This window comes from Amblyomma maculatum, chromosome 5 (genome assembly GCF_055883805.1).
Source record: "Amblyomma maculatum isolate TAMU_Amacu chromosome 5, ASM5588380v1, whole genome shotgun sequence".
NCBI lineage: Eukaryota > Metazoa > Arthropoda > Arachnida > Ixodida > Ixodidae > Amblyomma > Amblyomma maculatum.
The window spans coordinates 67,035,820-67,055,682 of NC_139348.1; the positions used below are offsets into that span (position 1 = coordinate 67,035,820).

Below are 19,863 nucleotides of genomic sequence, written 5' to 3' on the forward strand. Positions count from 1 at the left end.
AAAAACCTTCCAAAATATTATAAACTGCCTTGAAAACGCTGTAGCCAAAGTTGGTTAGCAAAAGAATAGCAATATGTTTTAAAAGAACATGAGGGTGGGCTAGATCTGGGCCAGGCCTTCCTCGAAAGCCAAGGGAAGATCGGCTAGAGAACCGGACTATCAAACTAGCTGTATATAAGCAAACTACAACAAAATATGATGCTTTTCTCTGTCAGTGTGTGAATTCTCGGTTACTGCACATGTTATTCTCCAGTTGGGAGTGGGCGCTCGCATTATTCATGAATTATCTTAGCAGTGTTTACCATGTGTTGTCACGTCCTCCACTTGAGCTCTGTAGCGTGCCTTTCATAACTGGTTCACAGGAATGGAAAAGCGCTGTATCTCACACACACTTTCTTCTGTGGACACTTGAATCATGCAGTTAGGAAAAGAAGGAAGGTGGGAGTGAAAGTGGAGCTGGTTGCAATGAAAAGGCGCAGTATCAGTCACACTTGTTTCTGTGGGTATCTGTATCATGTCGTAAGGGAGGGAGGGAAGGAGGGAGGAAGGAAGGAAGGAAGGAAGGAAGGAAGGAAGGAAGGAAGGAAGGAAGGAAGGAAGGAAGGAAGGAAGGAAGGAAGGAAGGAAGGAAGGAAGGAAGGAAGGAAGGAAGGAAGGAAGGAAGGAAGGAAGGAAAGTTGAGCTGGTTACGAGAGACAACGCCGACGCCGCGAAAACCAGGAACGGGAGCCAAAGAGCTGTGCTCTAAAAAGTATTTTACTCAATTTTAGTATGAACACATTCCTTTCCATCCAGCTTTCATTTTAAGTGAAAGCGAACTTGTTGATCTATCATGTGTTTTTACCCAGGTAGCACAAAATGGGCTATGAAGTGGGGGCCCATGTTGGGCCCGTGGGGACAGCCCATACGGGCCCCATGCGGGATTTGCAATACGTACCCAGAGGGAACCCACGTGGGCTGCCCAAATAGGGCTGCCCGCATTCAGCTCAGATAGCTGAATATGGGCAGCATACCAGACGCATTAATGGGTCCTACGTTTATGAAGGCAGTGCCGCCCCATTGATCAAGGTTTTAATTTTTATGTCGATTAATCCCTCCAATACATTAATTGTTCCGGCGCGGGCTTTGCGGAGGCCTTTCCGTTTTGGGCTCGCCCCCGCGCTGCCCTCATGTGTTGAATCTAGTATTTTCGAGGCTGCCCAAGTTCCATTAATCATCAAGTGTGAAACATTGAGCACTATTTATTTATCTTGTATTCGACACTCAGTGACATAAAAGATATTTATTCCTAATTCACTACAATTATGTGGGCTGGCCCATATCACCCAACAAATGGTCTGAATATTTATTTCGGTGGTTTATGTAGAATAATAATGGCGCAGGAAAAAATTTTGAGGTAGTTCAGTACATACTGGTAAAACGGAACAGTTACTGCTGCATATTTTCTGCCAATACTGCCTAATTAACGTAGTTTCTAGAGTAAAATTAGATAATCTTTATTCATGGCACGGATATGCATAGAATGGTTATGTAAAAATTTCAGAAGATGCAATTAGCGGCCGGTATAAGATGAATTACATAAATAAAATGGGGCCTGAAATATAAAGTGAAGATGTTTCAGAGCGGTAAGCCCACCTACGGCCAATTTGGGGCCCACTGCGGCCTTTCATGGACAGCCTCAATTGGGCTTACCTTATTTTTACCGCATGGGGTACGAATATATGTTGCATGCCCGCAATTAACCCAAGAGATACCCATGTGAGCGGCGTGGAGGTATGCCCGATTTTCAGCCCGGATGCAAACCACGCGGGACCTGTTCAGGTTTTGAGTGGACAGCCCCATTTGGGCTAGCCCGTCTACTATTCGTTTTAGGCCCACATTTGCATCGGATGTGCCCTGAAGTGTCCCGCAAGAGACCTATGCGGGCAGAAGCGGGAAGGTGCACTTTCCTGCTCCGCTACAGGTCATGCGTAAATTATCTAGGTTTTTGATGGGCAGCCCCATTTAAGGCAGCCCAGGAATTTTCTGCATGAAACCTACATTTCCGTTTGACCTTCCCTCGAGAACCCCTGAAGGGTCCCATGTAGGAAATGCGTGCGCATACCCGTATTTAGCCCCGCCGCGGCCCATGCGGGACCTATTGCGGTTTTAAGCGGGCAGTCTCAATTAGATTAGCACAGGCTTTTTCCACACAAAGGCCAAATTTTCTTTTCATCGGCCTTAATATTCCCCGAGCGGGACCTTTGCGGGCCAGATGCGGCAAATGTACTCAGTTAGCCCTTTCCACGCCCATATGATACCCGGATGGAAAAAGCAGAGGCAAGTCCAATTTGGGCTTGACCACTTGGTTTCTAAAGCGTGCCTTCAGGGGTGTTATCATGGTTGCCCAAGCCCAACTTACCCATACGGGCCCCAGGTGGGCCACGTAATGTGTGCTACTTAGGTAGCTTTTTAAGGGAAACAAATATTTTAAAGAAACTGTAGAATAAATAGTATACACCACTTACAACCTTGTGCTTGGGGCACGATAGACGGAGCTGCTTATGCGCCAATAAACCCACCACAACAGCAGTGGGAAACTTGTTCCCAAGGATGCGGGATCAAATCCCGGCCTCGGCGGTCGCTTTTCGGTGGAGGCGAAAAGCAAGGCGCTCGTGTGCTGTGCGATATCAGTGCACGTTAAAGAACCCCAGTTGGACGAAATTTCCGGAGTCCTCCACTACGGCGTCTCTCATAGCTTGAGTCGCTTTGGGACATTAAACCCCACAAACCAAACCAAACCGAAACTCTATAGTGACTGCTCAATGTACGCTCCCCCCCTCCCCAAAGTGCGCAAAATCACCCTTAAAATTTCCAACGCCCTTCGTGTCACTCCATTCAATGCGCACAACGTTTAGACCCTGAGTCATATATGCTACCACGTGATATCTGAGTAGAACAACTTACCTCGCTTTGCGATTGAAGTTCATGTAATCAATTTCGCTAAATTCTGCGTACTTAGAAACTGAAGTACATGTGCTTTTGGGGGGTTCGTTGCTTTTGTTCAATGGTGCTCTAATATATTTTTCGTCTTGCAATATTGGTTAATGCGGAGGCCTTTGTACCTTATAGTGTGCACAGATATTTTTCGTCAGCACAGGGTGTCACAATTTTTTTATCGATAAATGACGTGGTTAACGAACAAAAATATTTTTCGCGACATAAGATGAGATGGGGGGGGGGACATGTCTCCATGCACAAACTTTGTTGATGTGGAGTAATTAGTGATTAATTAGATCCCGAAAAGTGAATGCGACGTCGAAAGGGCCATAGGCGTCGATATATTGTGTAGTCGTGAAAAGAGCCACTGACGTCGAAATGGCGCACACTGTGCCAAAATAGGCAAACATGCGGCAAAGCATCAGTGCCAGGCCTCATCATTGCGTTACAAGAGTAAAACCAAAAGAAAAAAAAAACGTAGAAGCAGTAAAAAAAGGAGAAATAAGAAAGCAGAGGAAAAGGAGCAAAACAGAAAAAAAAAATAAAAAAGCAAATGACCTAAAAAGCGGCACATGAGTGGAAACAGTCGTGGAAAAGTCCTTTACTTTACCGCACTTAAGATGCTGATTGCCTCTAAAAAATTGTGCACAGTTTTACTTACACTGGGCTACTTTTTGCATTTTAACTACCAGGTGTTGAAAATTTAAAATTTCGCCTATTTGCTGTTTCCGGACATCTTTCTTTCTCTTTTCGTGAACAATAATTTCGCTTCGCTATGTGACTGATTGTTTTGTGGTGTTTGATTTATCAATTATGCTGTACTTGAACGCTCACAATTTGTTCCTAGTGTGTTTCGTGTACCTCTGTAATACCGCCCAAAAATCTATTCTGCGTATATTTGGAAAAAGGACAGATTAGCATTCGTGCTTACTTGTCTTAATTTCTTTTATTGCACCACTGCAGTTAGCATTCCAGCCTTCTTTTGAGTACTGAACTTCATCCTCGTTTCATGGAAATTTACTAGAAAGATAATTGAAGACTCCGCAAGTAATGCAATTTCGTATGCTGCCGCTAACAATAAATGATCGCTAGCATAAATCACAAAGAGACTGATACAAATCGTCTTACTGTAATCTCTCACTAGGTGGAGTTAGTTCCAAGCAGCGACATCGTCCTTTAGTCGCAAAGGAGGCACGAGAAACACTTTTGCGAGACAGGTTTCTTTACTGGCCCCACTGACAAGGCTCTGGCGCTGCGAAGCAATCAATAAAGGGTGGTCATTGACTACATTCAAAGCGATTGGAGCCTTTGGAGTAGCTCCAAATGTTCTTCCAGATGTTCCGTTAGAGCCTCTAGATTCCGCTCAAGGACTTCCACTTCCATTGTGGTCTCTGCAAACACAACAGCGAGGAAACGATCGTTAACACAGATAAGGCATTAACAGGGAACAACCGCACTATTCCACGAATTCTTTTTTATCACTACCAGCACATTGTAGCAGAGAATTCACCGTCCCAAATTGACTTCAGCTATAAGAGACGCCGTAGTGGAGTGTTTAAAAACTTTAATCCAGACATTTAGGGGGCGCTGTCATTGAATTTGACAGGGCTTGAATTTGACCTCCAACTGAAAGTGGCTGCGGGACCCAGTAGAAACCTGCCTTCTCATGGGTGGCAGCTAAGCGCCGTAATCATCGAGCCAACGCGACGTGGAGCACATTAGTTCGCCAATGCCACAAACTCTAAAGGGAATCCGTTATGCAGTAAACTTTCTCTCATAACGTAAATAGCTAAAATATGTTTAGAACTACTCTTGTGGGACTCAACGTACCTAACGAAGTGCTTGTTGCTAAAGGCGTATTGCCGCGTGTTGTCCCTTTCCCCAAGCCCTGCTTAATGCTTGTTGCAGTTGTCTAACTTCCTTCTCCTCTTTAAACCTAACACTGCGTCGATATTTACTTTATTCTTGCTAAACAAGGCCACATTATCATATTCAAGTGACGTAAGAATGGTGCTGATTACGACTAAAAAAGGCGATCCATTATCCGCATTCTTATGGCATGGCTTTCAGTCAGAGACCCGTTCGGTGACGCCCTCTCTCAAATAAACTTGGGCGATCCAAGCGAAACTCGGCATGAGTGTCGCCATGGGAGCGTTGTAGATGGTATGGTTGCTGATACGTTTTGAGCTCTAGAGGCTAAGGCTGATAAAACTTTATTCACAATAAGTGGGAGGAATAGGGGAAGTCAGCTAGCGCGCCGCAGGCTGTGGAGACTTTTGGCAACGCCGGCCCTTTCGACGGCCTTGACCTGAATGCCAGGGTCATCGCTGGACCTTAGCTTTTCCCAAGCTTCTTTACAGGGATTAGGCAAGAGTTCTGAGGGAGGCTTATGGGCTTCGCACGCCTAGATCATATGCTCGAAGTTCTCTTTCTCCCCGCAAAACCGGCAGAAGAGATTCATATCCTTATTTATGAATTTTGATATGTAGTTCGGACGAGGGAGGGTCCCGTCTGTAGCTGTCTCCATATTACTTGTTGTTTTCTGGTCAATGTTTTATGGGATGGTGGGAGTGTTCTTCTCGTTGCTTTGTAATGTGCAGTGAATTCGTGGTATGATACGGCTGGCTCACCGAAGGGTTCCGGTTCTTGATTTTGCGCCACCGCTTGGCCGGCTAATTCTCGAGCGTATTGGTGGGCAGCCTCCTTTCCCGGATTCCCGCATGAGCTTGAGTCCATATTAATTCGATATCTCTCGAGAGAGGAGATTCTTTCATTTCACTGAGTATTTGTGAGGTGGCTATAGAGACTCAACCTCTAGCAAAGTTACTGATTGCCAGTTTGGAGTCGCTTACTATGGTTGTTGCATTAGTAAAAGCGATGGCCGCGGCGATGGCGGCCTCCTCCGCCACTAGGGGTCTGGATGTGGAAACAGTCTCCGCCATAACGAGTCTCACTGGGTTAGTGTTGGGATGTGTGACTCCACACATCGAATATATGTTAGAGTCTTCCGCGTCTTCTGCGGCATCGACGTAGATGATGTCCTGTAGCCGGCTCTGGGTTTTGTGCAGGCTCTTAGCTCGTCCTTTTCGTCTGCCTTGATGGGCGTGGGGATACATGTTCCGAGGAAGAGGTTTGATGGTGATCCTCCTTCGGATATCGCGTGGAATAGTTTGAGAGAGGTTATGTAGGGGTTCGCCCTGAATACCTAATCTCTCAAGTATTTTCCTACCGGCGAGCGTGCTAGATAGGCGCCTTGTTTGGGCAGTTCGTTGTGCTTCTTTGAGTTCCTCGTTGGTATTGTGGACCCCGAGTTTGAGACGCTCTTCGGTAAGAGTCGAGCGACCCAGGCCCATTGCTGCTTTGTAAGCCATTCTAATGATGGCGTCGATTCTCTCAACTGTTTCTTTGGAGTTTTAAGTACGGGAGGGAGTATGTAATCCTGCATATGATGAAGCGTCTATGAGTTTGAAGAGGTCGTGTTCTTTCATGCCTCGTTTTCTATCAGTGATTCTTTGTATTAGTCTGGCTGTTTGGTGAACCGCCCATTTCATTTTGATTGCTGGCGCGTTTCCAGAGTGTTTCTAGCCTGATCCCCAGGATCTTGATCTCTTGAACCTCTTTTACTTCCCCGCCCTGTATAATGAGTGTTGTCAAGGGCGCATTTAATTTGCCATTATTAAACACTTTATGCTCCGATTTTTAGGGGAGCCTTCTAGGCCCACTCTCCTGGTCTCTTCATCGATAACGTCTGCAGCTGCTTGAAGAGCGGCCTCGATTTCACCATGAGAGCCCGTAGTTGTTCACACCGTAATATCGTCCGCGTTGAGGCTGTGCTGTACTCCTGGTATTTTGACGAGTGTATCCGGGATCTTGATTAATGCCAAATTAAAGAGGAACGGAGAGAGCACAGCCCCCTGAGGGGTGCCTTGGTTTCCCAGCTTTATCGAGTCGGGTTTCAAATTGCCCACGTGCAGTTCCACCGAGTGCTCACTGAGGAAGGCCTTGATATATTTGTAAGCCTTTCGCCCAGGGTAAATTTCGTTTAGGTGCTCTAGTATAGTATAATGGGAGACATTGTCAAATACTTTCTTTAGGTCTATAGCCAGGATAGCTTATGTATTTGCCTTTTTAGATCTGTTAATGATGTCATGTGACAGTTGAAGCATGACATCCTATGTAGAAAGTCCCCTTCTGAAGCCCACCATGGTGTGTGGTATAGAAGCGCGTATTCTTCGGCATAGTCATGCAGTTTATTAAGCACAACATGCTCCATTAGCTTACCTAAGCACGAGGTAAGCGAGATTGGCCTCAGGTTATCGAGGTTTATCATCTTGTTAGGTTCTGGAATAAACATCATCTTGGCGTGGTTCCACGATTGGGATATGTTACCACTCTCCCAGCACTCATTCCAGTAATCCGTGAGCGCTGCGACCGACTTTAGATCTATGTTCCGCAGCCACTTATTATTGATTTTATCTCATCCAGGCACAAATTTTATCTTCAGTTCAGAAAGTTCAGTTCAGAGAGTGCGGTCCAGATCTCTGCGTCCGAGAAAGGCTCGTCAAGATTTGGGTTGTCGCGTCCCGTGTAGTTCGGGTACAAATCTCCATCTCTGCTGGAGTTTACATATTTATCTTGTAGCGACGATAACAATTGTTCCCCGCTTCCGGGATATGCATAGATGATCTGGTATATAGCATTTCTGTTGACTGTCTTGGACTGGGCTGGATCAAGAAGGTGGCGGAGAAGGTTCCACGTGTTCTTGTTTCCAAGCTGCCCGTTAAGTTCGTCGCATACCTGATACCAGTTCTGGCGTGTAAGGTTACTGACGTGTTCTTCAATTTCCTTCTCAAGCCGTGCAATGTGTAACTTGAGCTTCCGATTAATTGTCTGCTTTTTCCATTTCTTCACGAGGGCGTGTCCGGCTTCCCACATGTGCGCTAGCCTTGAACTTCCAAGGACTCTTTTCGCTGCACAATTTTGTCTAAAAAAATGTACTTTGCTATCTTCAGTGTCGTTTAGTTATTCCTACTTGAAGTTGCTCGAGTATCTCATCGCTAGATACTATAGGGAATTCTGTGTACCCTTAAGATTGTAAATTTTCATATTATTGGGCATCGGCAAGAACTTAGTGGAAATTTTGTGGCGTCCTAATTCGTTCCTATATGGGGCAAGCAGGGCAGGATGCGTTTTATTTTATGCTTGCATAAAAATTAGATATATCTACCCTCTTCATATGTATGAAGTATAATTAAGTGAATTGTTCACCAGCGATATCAGCCACCCTCTACTGCTTGCAGCGAGGGGCTCTATACTCCCGCACAACTATTTCTGGCTATGTACCCAAGGCTAAGGGGGCGGAGTTTCCATCACGTTGTTGCTACACCCTGTAGTTCTTGAAGGAGAAGGAGAAGGAAACAACTTTATTCAACGCACTATTAAGCATCGAGAACGTCCTGGGCCAGAGTCACCAAGGCCAACTGGTCCTTTAGCTAGTCAGAGGCTAACTAAGCCCGCCAGGTTGGGGAGGAGGGTGTGGAAAGTGAGGTGATTGTATTGCAACAGGGCTGGAAAACATGCAGTGTTCTAAGTTTTCATAATGTTCAGAACAATTCGGGCATGTGGGGGAATGTCTGATTCGGTATAGAAATGATCGCGCAGGAGGAAGGATTGTATTTAGTTGTATGCGTCTAAGTAATGCGTATTTGTGTTGTAGTGAGGGATTTATCAGGGGGAGGAAGTGTACGAAGAGTTTGCCTAATGTTGCCATAGTGAGGGCTGATTTCTTTTTTGTAGTGAAGAGTAGCGTCCCACGTGGGTGGATGAGGCCAGGGAATCCCAGGCGCCCGGTGCTGAAGTTCGCGGGTGAGGCGATGGACTACTTCATTGCCTGGGATTTCAGCGTGATCAGGAATCCACCTCAGTGTGACAGTGTTGAGACGTAGTTTGGTGAGAGCTCTGTGTATATCATCTTGCAGTTATTCAGGAATGCGACCCGTGTGAATGGCGCTTATAGCCTGTATTGAATCAGTGTATATTGTATATCCTGAAGGGTTAGGGGGTACTTGTGCGATATCTTGAATACTGGCGACTATTGATAGGGTCTCGAGAGTCGCTGCAGGAGGAGGAACTATGTAAGGACCAAGGGTATGCGTCACTACCTCGCCGAAGCTCTCAATTGAGTAAGCAGCTGCTCCGACGTCACTTCGTAATGCATCTGTGTAGACGATCGTGGAATCAGTAGGATGAACATGATTGGACACGTGAGCGGAATGTCGGCTTCGGTTAGTATCGGGTGCAACGTTTTTTTGGAATAGGTGTTACTCTTAAGTTATCTGGGATCGGGGAAGGAGAGGTAATGATAGGGAGGTCGATAGTTTTGAGTGCAACTTGAAGTATTCAATGTCCTTGTTTGGTGCTCGAAAGACGTGCCATTTGCCGGTCTCGATGTTGTCGTATGAGGTCTCCCAAGGGCAAGAACAGACCTGCTGAGTATAGGCGCTCCGTGGACGTATGTACAGGGACGTTAAGGCCAGCCTTATACAATATATCAAGTGCAACCTCAATTTGATGTCTTTGGCGACAGGTTAGAGTAAGATATGGAACTGTATATGGAATTTTGCTCAATGCTAATGCGTGGACAAGGTGCCTGACTTGACCCGCACGTAGCCCAGCGTGCTTATTGACAGTGCGGGGAACTAGATGCGTAAGCTGATTGAAAACTTTAACGTTTATAGAAACATTGGCCTGATTACTTGACTCATGGATATGTACTCCAAGGATCCGGCAGGACGATGCGCGAGGGAAGGGGTCACCTGTCATTGTGAGATTGATTAGATGGTTATGCTGTCGTTGGTAGCGAGTTTTTGCAATCATCAGCAATTCGGATTTTTTAGGTGCCGGAAGGAGCCCTACTTTGTCAAGATATCTAGCGACTGCATCGACACCTTGCTGTAAGGTCTCCCCTACTACGCTAGAAGACCCAGAAGTGCACAAAAGAGTCAGATCATCTGCATAGAATGTATCTTTTAGGTTTGCGATAGACGCTAGAATACGAGATAGGGGAGCCATTCCAAGGTCAAAACGGGTGGGTGACAGAATAGCACCCTGAGCAGTGCCACGTGTAAGGGGGAAAGGATCAGAGATAGAATCGGGGAGACGGAACTTGGCCGTGTGGCCGCAGAGAAATGCAGTGAAGCAGCCGTACATCTTTGGACCACAGTCAATAGAGGCCAGGGTGTTTAAAAGAGGATCATGGACAAGGTTATCAAATGACTTATGCACATCAAGATCCACTATGGCTTGAATCTTGGAAAAGGGGGAGGATCACATTCGTACATGAGGAGAAAAAAGAGGTTCTGAGTAGACACACCTTTTCGGAAGCCAATTTGTTGAGGGGGAAGAAATCTGTAAATTCAAGATGAGCCTCGAGCCGATTGAGCACCATTCCTTCCATTGTCTTTCACAAGCAAGATGTTAGAGAAACTTGGCGGAGGTTTTGAAGCGTAGGTTTCTTGCCTGGTCTTGGCAGTAGGGTTATATGTGATTGTTTCCCAGATGCTGCAAGGGTACTTTCTTCTCAGTGTAAGTTTATAATGCTCAGAAAATGTTCTTTGTCCTTGTCAGAGAGGTTTCGAATAAGTGAGTACGTAATCTAGTCCTCGCCTGGGACATGCTTCCGTTTTAGCTGTTCTAGCGCCCAGCCTAGTTCCCAGAGGGTAAATGGCTTATCGAGTTCTGCATTGGAAGTACCAGTGTACAGAGAATAAAGACTTCAGTTACGTTCGCGATTTCAGTTCAATTTTTGTTCGAAATTATAGTATCTGTGCTGCCTACCACGCAGAAATGACTTTCTTTAGAATATTTAAGGCTTATGTGAACGTAAATTCGCGATTAATGAATATAGTGCACTGAGTACGTGGTCGAAACAAGCCTACTGCGAAACCGTAAAAAACCGGCGAGTAGACGCAGCAGAAGCATTTAGGTACTTTTCGGGATATTCCCGACAGATGGCGCCGCCACCCCATTTGCTCAGCGTATACCATTGATTTGAAAAAGCGCAACATTAAAGTTGTAAATGCTGCCATCTTAGACAAGAGTAATTAAATATTAGCATGGATAATTCCGTAAAGAAATATTGTTCCAGCTAACGATCCGCCAAATTTATAAAGTGACTATATTTTCCTGCGCAGTGCGATTATGCGATTAGACTGAGTAGCGTCAGTAGCTTTGGCTGTATAGCGCGAAAAAGTTGTCCGGGAGTATAGGGGACAACAGTAGGGTGTTATAGCGTTCGCTCTGCTACTTTGTGGGGAACCGTAGATTTCGTCTCGTTAAATCTGAATGAAACTGAGTGAACAGTTAGGGCGCAAGGAAAAAGGGGTATTACATGAGCTATCGCGTGTACTCTCAAATCAATCATATTCGTAACCCTACTTCCAACTATCAAACTATGTGCAGCCTTGCGAAAGTGTGCTAAACTATTCTGGTCAAGCCTTTGCTTAAAGCGCGAATATTTTGTAGGTCAGTTGTACACCATCGGTGTAGCAACAGAGGGGATAACAAAAGTGGGGAAATTCCGGCATAATTACGTCTAGCCACTAAGAAGAAAAAAAAAAACACAAAAGAAACGCGGAAAGGAAATTTGTGAGCCGGATGATAGAAAAATGAACAAATGAGCGAAAAAAAGCCTGGTGCAGACTTAGTTTGCGATGTTAACCTGTGACTATGGTCTATGCCAACCGGGGCCCAAAGAGAAATTTTAAGTCATTGAAGGAGTTTTTTTTTATTAGAAAACGCTTTATCCCGTGTCCTGTCGCGTACATCTTGTATACGTGGACCAGACACTTTAGCGGCGGATTGAAGGTACTGTAGGTAAATATCAGTGCACCTGGCAGCCAAATGCATCATCATCCAGCTACAATATATGACGGAAATGCAAAACAAAAGCTCCAACATTTCACCGTTCCTTTCAGTGCAGACAATCTGTACAACGGTACCTAAATACAGAATTGTTCCGAAAAAACATATAGACCACAAAAAGGCTTTTGGCAACCTTATTTGTGACTGCTGAAAAAAAAAAAAAGACTTCGCAATAACGCTCCAATCTTGGCTCTATTTCACTTTTCTTTTGTAGCGAAAATTACACTACGCTTGCCGCAAGTGCGCATGCGGCAAACCACAGCTGCATCGTGAGTGACGTGCGGCTCTCGAACAAAAACAGGAACGTCTTGCCAACCGGAGGCGCCAAGATGCAGAGCAGAATAGGCACCCGAACAAAGATAAGAACTCATTGCCAAGCGGAAACGCCAAGGTGATGAGCGTAATTATAATAATAACAATATTAATAAGAATAAATTGGTTCCTAGGAAAGAAAACGCGCAGTGTCTGTCACGCTCTGTGCATACTTGACCCGCGCTGTGAAGGAAGGGAGGACGGTGGGTAAGAGAATGGATACAAAGAGGAGCCGTAGTGGAAGACGACAGAGCAATTTCGATCACCTGGAGATCATTTACGTGCACTATTGCACAGCACACGGACGCCTCTCTGTTTCGATTCAATCGAAACGCAGCCGCCGGAAGAGCGTAAACAGTGGCGCATTGCAGCAGCAAAGAGAATCAGTGTAAGGAGCCTAAGAGTACCGCGAAGATGCCTGAACAGAAAGGCAAAAGCTTTGCCCAACGGTGATGCCAGACTGCCAACCGTAATAGACGGTGTATAGCCGCCGAGATAGAGCCCATTGATGAGTTCAGTCAACGAAGGCCACCAGAAGGGGATCTGAAAGAGTGTCGTGTGACTGATCACTCCATTCGATTTTCCGAAAGTGCATCTGTGATCCGAAATTTGAAGCAAACTTTGAACAATCCTTTTGGAAACGTGTGTAGTGTGTGCGAGAACTCTGGCAACAAATGAGTTTGACACCAGTGAGTTATTCAATGTATGATACTTTGCATATGGAGACATTACAAATCGAAACACAGTATAGATAAAACTGAGACCGCTGAATGCTATTTCGCAGAAAATCGAGAAGTCTTCGTCTCTGTCAAGCTAAATGAATAAAAGATATGTATACGCAATGTCTCTCATTGGTAAACAGGCATGACCACAACAAGCTCAGCCATGGAAACGTACCTCTCGCTACGTATATCCTGGCACAGTCGAGCTAAGCCATTGTCATTTGTTGTTACAACGTTCACCGCATAACAGCTGTTGGATGCAAACAACCTTAACCTCGCACCATTTCTCGCCATTTCGCATCCTGTTGTGACCTAGTACTTGAAAAACAAAATATACATAGCGCAAAATGCCAACATAAGAAATTGAGGGAATGTGAAAAGTAAAAGGATTACCGAGTCGGAAATTAGTCTTCACGTATAGGCCTTTAAAAATACGTGAGGTCCAACTTTTTATGATCATAAAAACATTGAATAAATATATTAATAACGGCGATACATACATTTTCGCATAAAGCAAGAAAGCGGGAAAGAAGGAGGGCAGTAGAGCATAAAAACATTTGTCTAGTTTAAAACATCAGTATTCCATTTTTGTTTTTTCCATAGTTTTGCTTTTTCGGGATCCAACATGAGCAGCAACGTATGTCGTGGTTTCTTCAGGACTGAGCACATCTAAGGTGCCAAGAAGGGGAGAGGCTCTCTCCACTCACTCCTGCACTTTGCAGCACCAATTCAGTGAGCTTAAGTTAATGCGTGCGTGAAGGATAGCCCATATATCCCGCGACGGCGTGTATTGCAAGGCTACGTTAGTATAAAGTACGATTTACACTATTTCTCGTTTCCATTAGTTACCGAATAAATAAATGGTCACTTTTATCACCAACTCAAAGTGATGAATGCAAGGAGAAGAGTTCCTTTCACCATTTAGCCTGCGTCTGAGCTCCTCCAGACAGTTGTGGCTTTGAAGACGCTCGGTCGTGAACATCAGCCCGCAGCCTTTTCCGCACGCGACCAAGCCGTCAGGGTTGGCTTCAGTGTGGGCTGCATTGGGTGGGGTCCTCTGCTGACGTTGGGGAGAGTCCACCTCGCGGAACTCGCACAGCCTGGCATGGCTGGCGTAGCTGTCTGCAGGTACACGGACAGTGCACCCGTCGTTGCGGCACTTCACCTGCGATTGCCGACAGAGAAGATTTGTTCTGAGCACGCAGCTTCCATCTGTACTAGTTTGTCATTTTCAAAGCGTAAAATAGTGTAGGTAAGACGTAGTGAAGAACAAGACAGAAAATGTAAGCATCATCTCTACCTGCTCGCCTTTCTTTGTCGTCTGAACAGTAGCACAGAATGTTTAATAACATTTTCGAACCATGTCAGGTACTGAATTCCGTCGCTCTTTTTGGTGTTTGAAATGGGTGACTGTTTTCTTAATAGTCTTGATAGTTTTTTTCTAGTTCACTGCCACCAAAACTCTGAGACACAATGAATTTCATAGTTTGCGTATGCTAGAAATTGGCGACTTCTACTGCGCCCGTTCACAAGCGTTTCACCCCATAAAGGCCTCGCAAAAGACTGCTGGAGATCTTGTCAACGTTGCAATATCGTTGACACTCCGGTAGCACAAGAACCGAAACTGGTGCTTCTCGAATACGGAGCGCATGCTCCACAAACAGGCTACCAGATATTTGTTGCTTCATAGCCTATAAACGGGCTGCGCTTCAGTTGAAAAAAGGGATACTTGCGGCATTTTCAGGCTTGGAGTTGATAACGAAACGCATTACTGATATCTCATCGCCACGGGTTTGTTCAGGACCTTCTTCCCAAGCATTCCAAGAAGCCGATTATCAAGACTGAGGATACAGTACCTATAGGAAACCTTGTTAGTAACCTGCGGCGCCTAGGAAGGAGGCTGGTGCCTCCCGCATGCGAGGTGGATTCAATACTATGCAGCCATCACTTGGGTTTAAAGAAGGCGACATATGTTCAATTTTCCGCACGAGCTGTATTTACGAATGAACGAATCACTGAGTCATCAACGCGATGGTTCAATGCAACACAATTTTTCCAAGGCCTATCCGCAGTGCCTCAGTGCTCAGGCCTCTGGACTGCTCAACCCAATGACGCCTGGTCAAATACCGGCAGCTTTTACAGGGAGGCGAAAAGGGACTCGTATATAGTGCGAAGTCAATGGGCGTTAAGGACTCGGTTGGTTGGTTGGTTGGTTCATAGGAAGGGAAAGGCGCAGTATCTGTCACACTTGCTCTGTGGACACCTGAACCGCGCCGTAAGGGAAGGGATGAAGGTGGGAGTGAAAGTGGATAGAGAGAAAGGGGAGCCGTAGTGGAGGAGTACGGTGTAATTTCGACCATCTGGAGATATTTAACGTGCGCTGAAATCGCACAGCACACGGACGCCACTTCGTTTCGCCTCCATCGAAACGCAGCAGCCGGGGTCGGGTTCGAGCCCGGGAACTCCTGAACAGTAGTCGGGCGTCTTACCACTGCACCACCCCGGCGAGGCCGTTAAGAACCCAGGGAGGTCAAAATTCCGCAGCCTTTCATACAGTATCTCTGAGCGCCTCATTCCCTTCGGGACGTTAAACACCATAAATCAAATGAGTCCAATTTCCTGAGAATTTAACCTCAGCTTAGGCGAGCATCAAGTCGAAAGAAATAGTATCCCCTTTGGATAGCCGGCGCCTACTTACACACTGAGTGCAGGGTACCATAATGGATGTACTACCAACCACACTTCTGAAATAGTTTAGTTTAGTGGGCAAAAATATTCATCAATAATATTTTGGTGTGTGTGTGAACGCCATAAACAGCGCCGAAATTCTCTGGCGCATTTATTACATTGATATCAGAAACTCTCACAACGGTGCACATGATGCCCACTTGCGGAAATGTGAACGCATTCAGAGTTTCGTGTGTAGTTCCGTTAAGAGCTCGTTCTGCGTTTCATTTCTATTTCGACGTCTACAAATTACTTTTACTTCAGTTGTTTACTTGTTTTGTCAGTTCTACAACTTTTTATTTTTCGTTATTATTTCTACGTTAACTTTGTTGTTTCTTTCAATGTACTCTGAAATGGTTACTTTGTTACTTATAGCTGCTGGTGTCATTCCTCTTAGCGCCATTTGGCATCGATATGGTAGACAAGGGAAATTATTGACTAGGTACCAAGAATTCGGCGTAGAGAATTGGTTTCAGCGCTCAGCTTGAGAACAAAAGGACAGTGATTCATGTTCTGGCGCAGGCAAGATTCATGTAAGTCTTTTCTTTTATAATTGACATCTCCTAAGCACACGATGTGGTGAAAACCCATCTGCATGTAATCACGAGATAAGAAAGCGTTTTGTATTTAAAACACTCACTTGCTGAATACCTATCTCGGCCTCATTAAAGGTTTCCTTTTCTCGATTACACTACATGAAGTTTGACATTCTAAACAGATTTGCTGTGGGAAAAAATTTCAAAGGAGGCAGTGCCCTTTTTATTATGAGCAATGGATAAACGCTGACTAGTGCATAATAAAACTTCACATATATACTGATTATTACAATCATGTCACGAATTATTGATTCGATGGTCATTATTTGATTCCTCCTCGCGCGCGTAATTCACTGTACAGTTAATGCAGTTCTTCAAGTTACAGGCTTCAACAATATTAAAGCAGCTTTGATTAAAAGCTTCTATACACAGCCGTTCAGCAAGAGAATGTGTAACATTAGGCATTCATTCAAACGCGTCGAATCCCCGAAAGACATGGTGCCACATTTGGAGTTGTATATGGCACAGGAAATTTGAAGCGGACCAAGATATTATTGCATTTGTTAAAACATTATCTACGACTCGATTTATATCGGCCTCCTCGACATTCAAACCGGTTCAGCCAGGAAAAAACCGATCACCACTCATTGAAGCCCACTTAGAACATCTCCTGATGTCATCCACCTACAGCCGTTATGGTAATTACATTTGATAAAATATTTGGATTCCAATTTATGTCCTCAAAGACCATTATTTAGCAATTCTCTGTACGGAACTCCGCACCCTTATTTATATCGTAAATATATTTCATTATGCCTAAAGCATATATAAAGCATATCATATATACGCGCGTCATTTAAAAGAATGCAGATATATAGATAATATGGAGCTACTGGAAGCAACATATCCTGCAGCACAACTTTTCGACCAATATTTTAAGTTGGCAGTTTACTAGAGTCATGTAGGGCTAGAAATTGTCAACACAGTCCTAATATTGACCTGCTGGTTAGTTCTGCACGGGTGTCAAGATACTATTTAAGCTTCTCGTCTCAAGTCATGTTTTATTGCATAGAATAGATATCGCATTTTTTTTTTCCAAAGCATCAGAGCGCAAGAAATTAAAGCGCTCTTGGTTACGCAGTACACCATAATTAGTGACAATTACATCGATTAAAACTTGAATAAAAGTTCAGAGTACTAACTGTTCTAGGTTTTTCCGTTCAGCCGTGAAGGTTTGTACTAGTAACGAAGACAGATTTGATCTAATCACTGTACCATTTATGTTAAGCCACCGCAGTAGTGAATATTTGCTGCTATAATTTTTGACAGCTTGCACACAAAAGCAACAGGCGTAGAAAAGAGCTGCCTGTAAATAACACCTTATGCGCTGTTTGTTACCACTGCCCTCAGAATTCACAGCAGCAGTGAGCAGTGAGTAGTGATCATGACAGCAGTGAGCATGACAGCAGTGAGTAGGTATCAAATAGCGCATAAGATGCTGCCCTCTGATGGCCGTCTCCAGCAAGCTTTTTTTTTTATTAATATTATTTTTTGTGAATATTCTATTTAGTCATGTTTTACAGTACAGGTACATCTGAACGTGCAGGCATAAGTATTGGCATTCCATGCACTGATCGAGTGAACAACATGAAGATGCAATCGTAAATCAACAAAGTAGACGCCTCCAATTTAAGTACAAGTAAGAGCAGACAGGAAAACGGTTCATGATGGCTACAAGCCCGTCCTGGAATAGAACAAAGAAAACTATGCCACGTGTTGGGAAATGGCCGATAGGAGCAATTTGGAGGTGTCTCCATTACACCATTTAGGGGCTCATTGTGCCCTTTTTAGACTAAGCTTTGTCTACCATATCTTGCCCATGTTTGGTCATAGTTTGCACGCAAATTCGCTATTGAGTGATTTGTGTCTACACCATGCATTCAGTTTGTCCACATTGATTCATATTAAGCCAAACAGCATCTGTGGCCTATGTGTAGTATGCCGGTATTGAGGCCTCGGGTTTAATTCCAACTTCATCAATTTGAATCAAAACTTTGTTCAGATGAATTAGATTAACTACTGCGCAGAAAATTGGGAGCGGCCAGATTATTTTATCCTCATATTGTAATCTATTTCGCTCATTTGAGATACTGGCTGACGCACAAACGTAGCCATTGACTGGTTCGTTTCGTTAACTCGGGAGCGCACAACAGGTGTAAAAAAATAATCAGAAACATTCTTATACCATTTGGAACAGTCTAGACCGATAAAAGAAAGGTTTCATCTTCATCTGGAGTGATACGCTCAGCTACCATTCATGTACCGTGTATCGATTTCGTTATAGTTCATTATTGTTTCTTATAATAATCTGGAATACATTAGTAGGAATGCTTGATATAGTTCCGCATCAATACTGGTATTTGCTCAGTTCTTTCTATGTTAAGCCAAGAGACATATTTGCAAAGTAAAAACCACACTTTAGTAGGGTTGGTATCATCAGCTGCGGTTACCGTAAGCCTGTTCAGCCTATCCTGGACGCATGGACGAATGGAGTTGAAGTCTCCGATATCCCTCTTGCGGCACACGGGACAGCTGTTGTCCGTCGAAACCCATTTCGCGATGCATTGACGGCAGAACATGTGCCCACAGTGGCACTCCACCGGCTCTCGCAGCACCGATTGGCAGATAGTGCAGATGAGATCGTCGTCGGGCATCGGGTCGTAATCTTCCAGGGTCAGCTCCGCCATTAGGGTGCAGTTTGAGGCTAGTGAGCAGAAGGTGGTGCAGTGTTATTACTTTTTTCTATGAAATTTGTCACATTAAAATGGCCCAAAGGAAAGAGCTTTAATCAGGTAGACAGACGTTAGAAATAGCCAGTCTTGGGTTGAGCACGCTCGATCAAGAAGACACAAAACGGGAAGACAACAGAAACATGTTCGTTAAATTCAGAGAAAGGCATTAGCTTTTCTGCGAACTCAGCTTCTCAATACGGAAAAAGCAGAAGGCACCATAGTCTATAAATGAATAAGTAATATAAGAGAATGCAGTAGACAGCTTCAGTACATGCGGCAATCCAGTGCCATTCGAAGTAGTGACTTACTGAAAGGCTAATGAAGCCCTAGATCTGATTGCATTACCAATTCTTTCTTTCCGCCGGGCTTATCCTCAAGATGATCAATGGGGTTTTTTGCTGTTTTCTTGTTTGTAAAAACGAAAAAAATCAAGTAAGGCAACTTATCAAGCCTGATTTTTCTATGCAAAGGGTTTGTTTAATTAATCAACAATGTTTATTCAATCAATACTTTTTGCAATGGATACGAAAATCCAGGCACCCGTCAGCTTTCCGACGGCAGTGTCCAACAAATAACACCAGATCATGGCAATTTCCGGTGCCCTTCACTACGGCATCTCTCATAACCTAAGTCGTTTTAGAACGTCAAACCCAGAAAACCAAACCAAATAAATATTTTTTATTGAGGGAAAATTTTTGCCCGTGACAGTTCACACCTCTCATTTGCAGTGGACCGCATCTAGTTTAAAAACTACGAAGAGCCATGCCTCTTTTAGGTCAACGACTGTGAAGTGTGTATATTCAGAGTGGCGCTACTGAGGTTTGTTTCCTATGTAAAACCTGTATGAGTAAATAACTTCCTTGAAAGGCATTG

At 44.4% G+C, this 19,863-nt stretch overlaps 1 protein-coding gene across 1 annotated transcript; it reads right to left on the reverse strand.

Annotated features, from left to right (window-relative positions):
- Positions 1–4,342: 4,342 nt before the first annotated feature.
- On the reverse strand, positions 4,343–18,945 carry LOC146188444 (RING finger protein 151-like). The gene is made up of 3 exons (XM_084605052.1): positions 18,709–18,945; positions 13,940–14,100; positions 4,343–4,370 (listed from the first exon to the last, which is right to left on the reverse strand). The coding sequence occupies exons 1-3, from the start codon at positions 18,943–18,945 to the stop codon at positions 4,343–4,345; spliced, it is 426 nt and encodes a 141-aa protein (XP_084461178.1).
- Between the last annotated feature and the right edge of the window lie 918 nt (positions 18,946–19,863).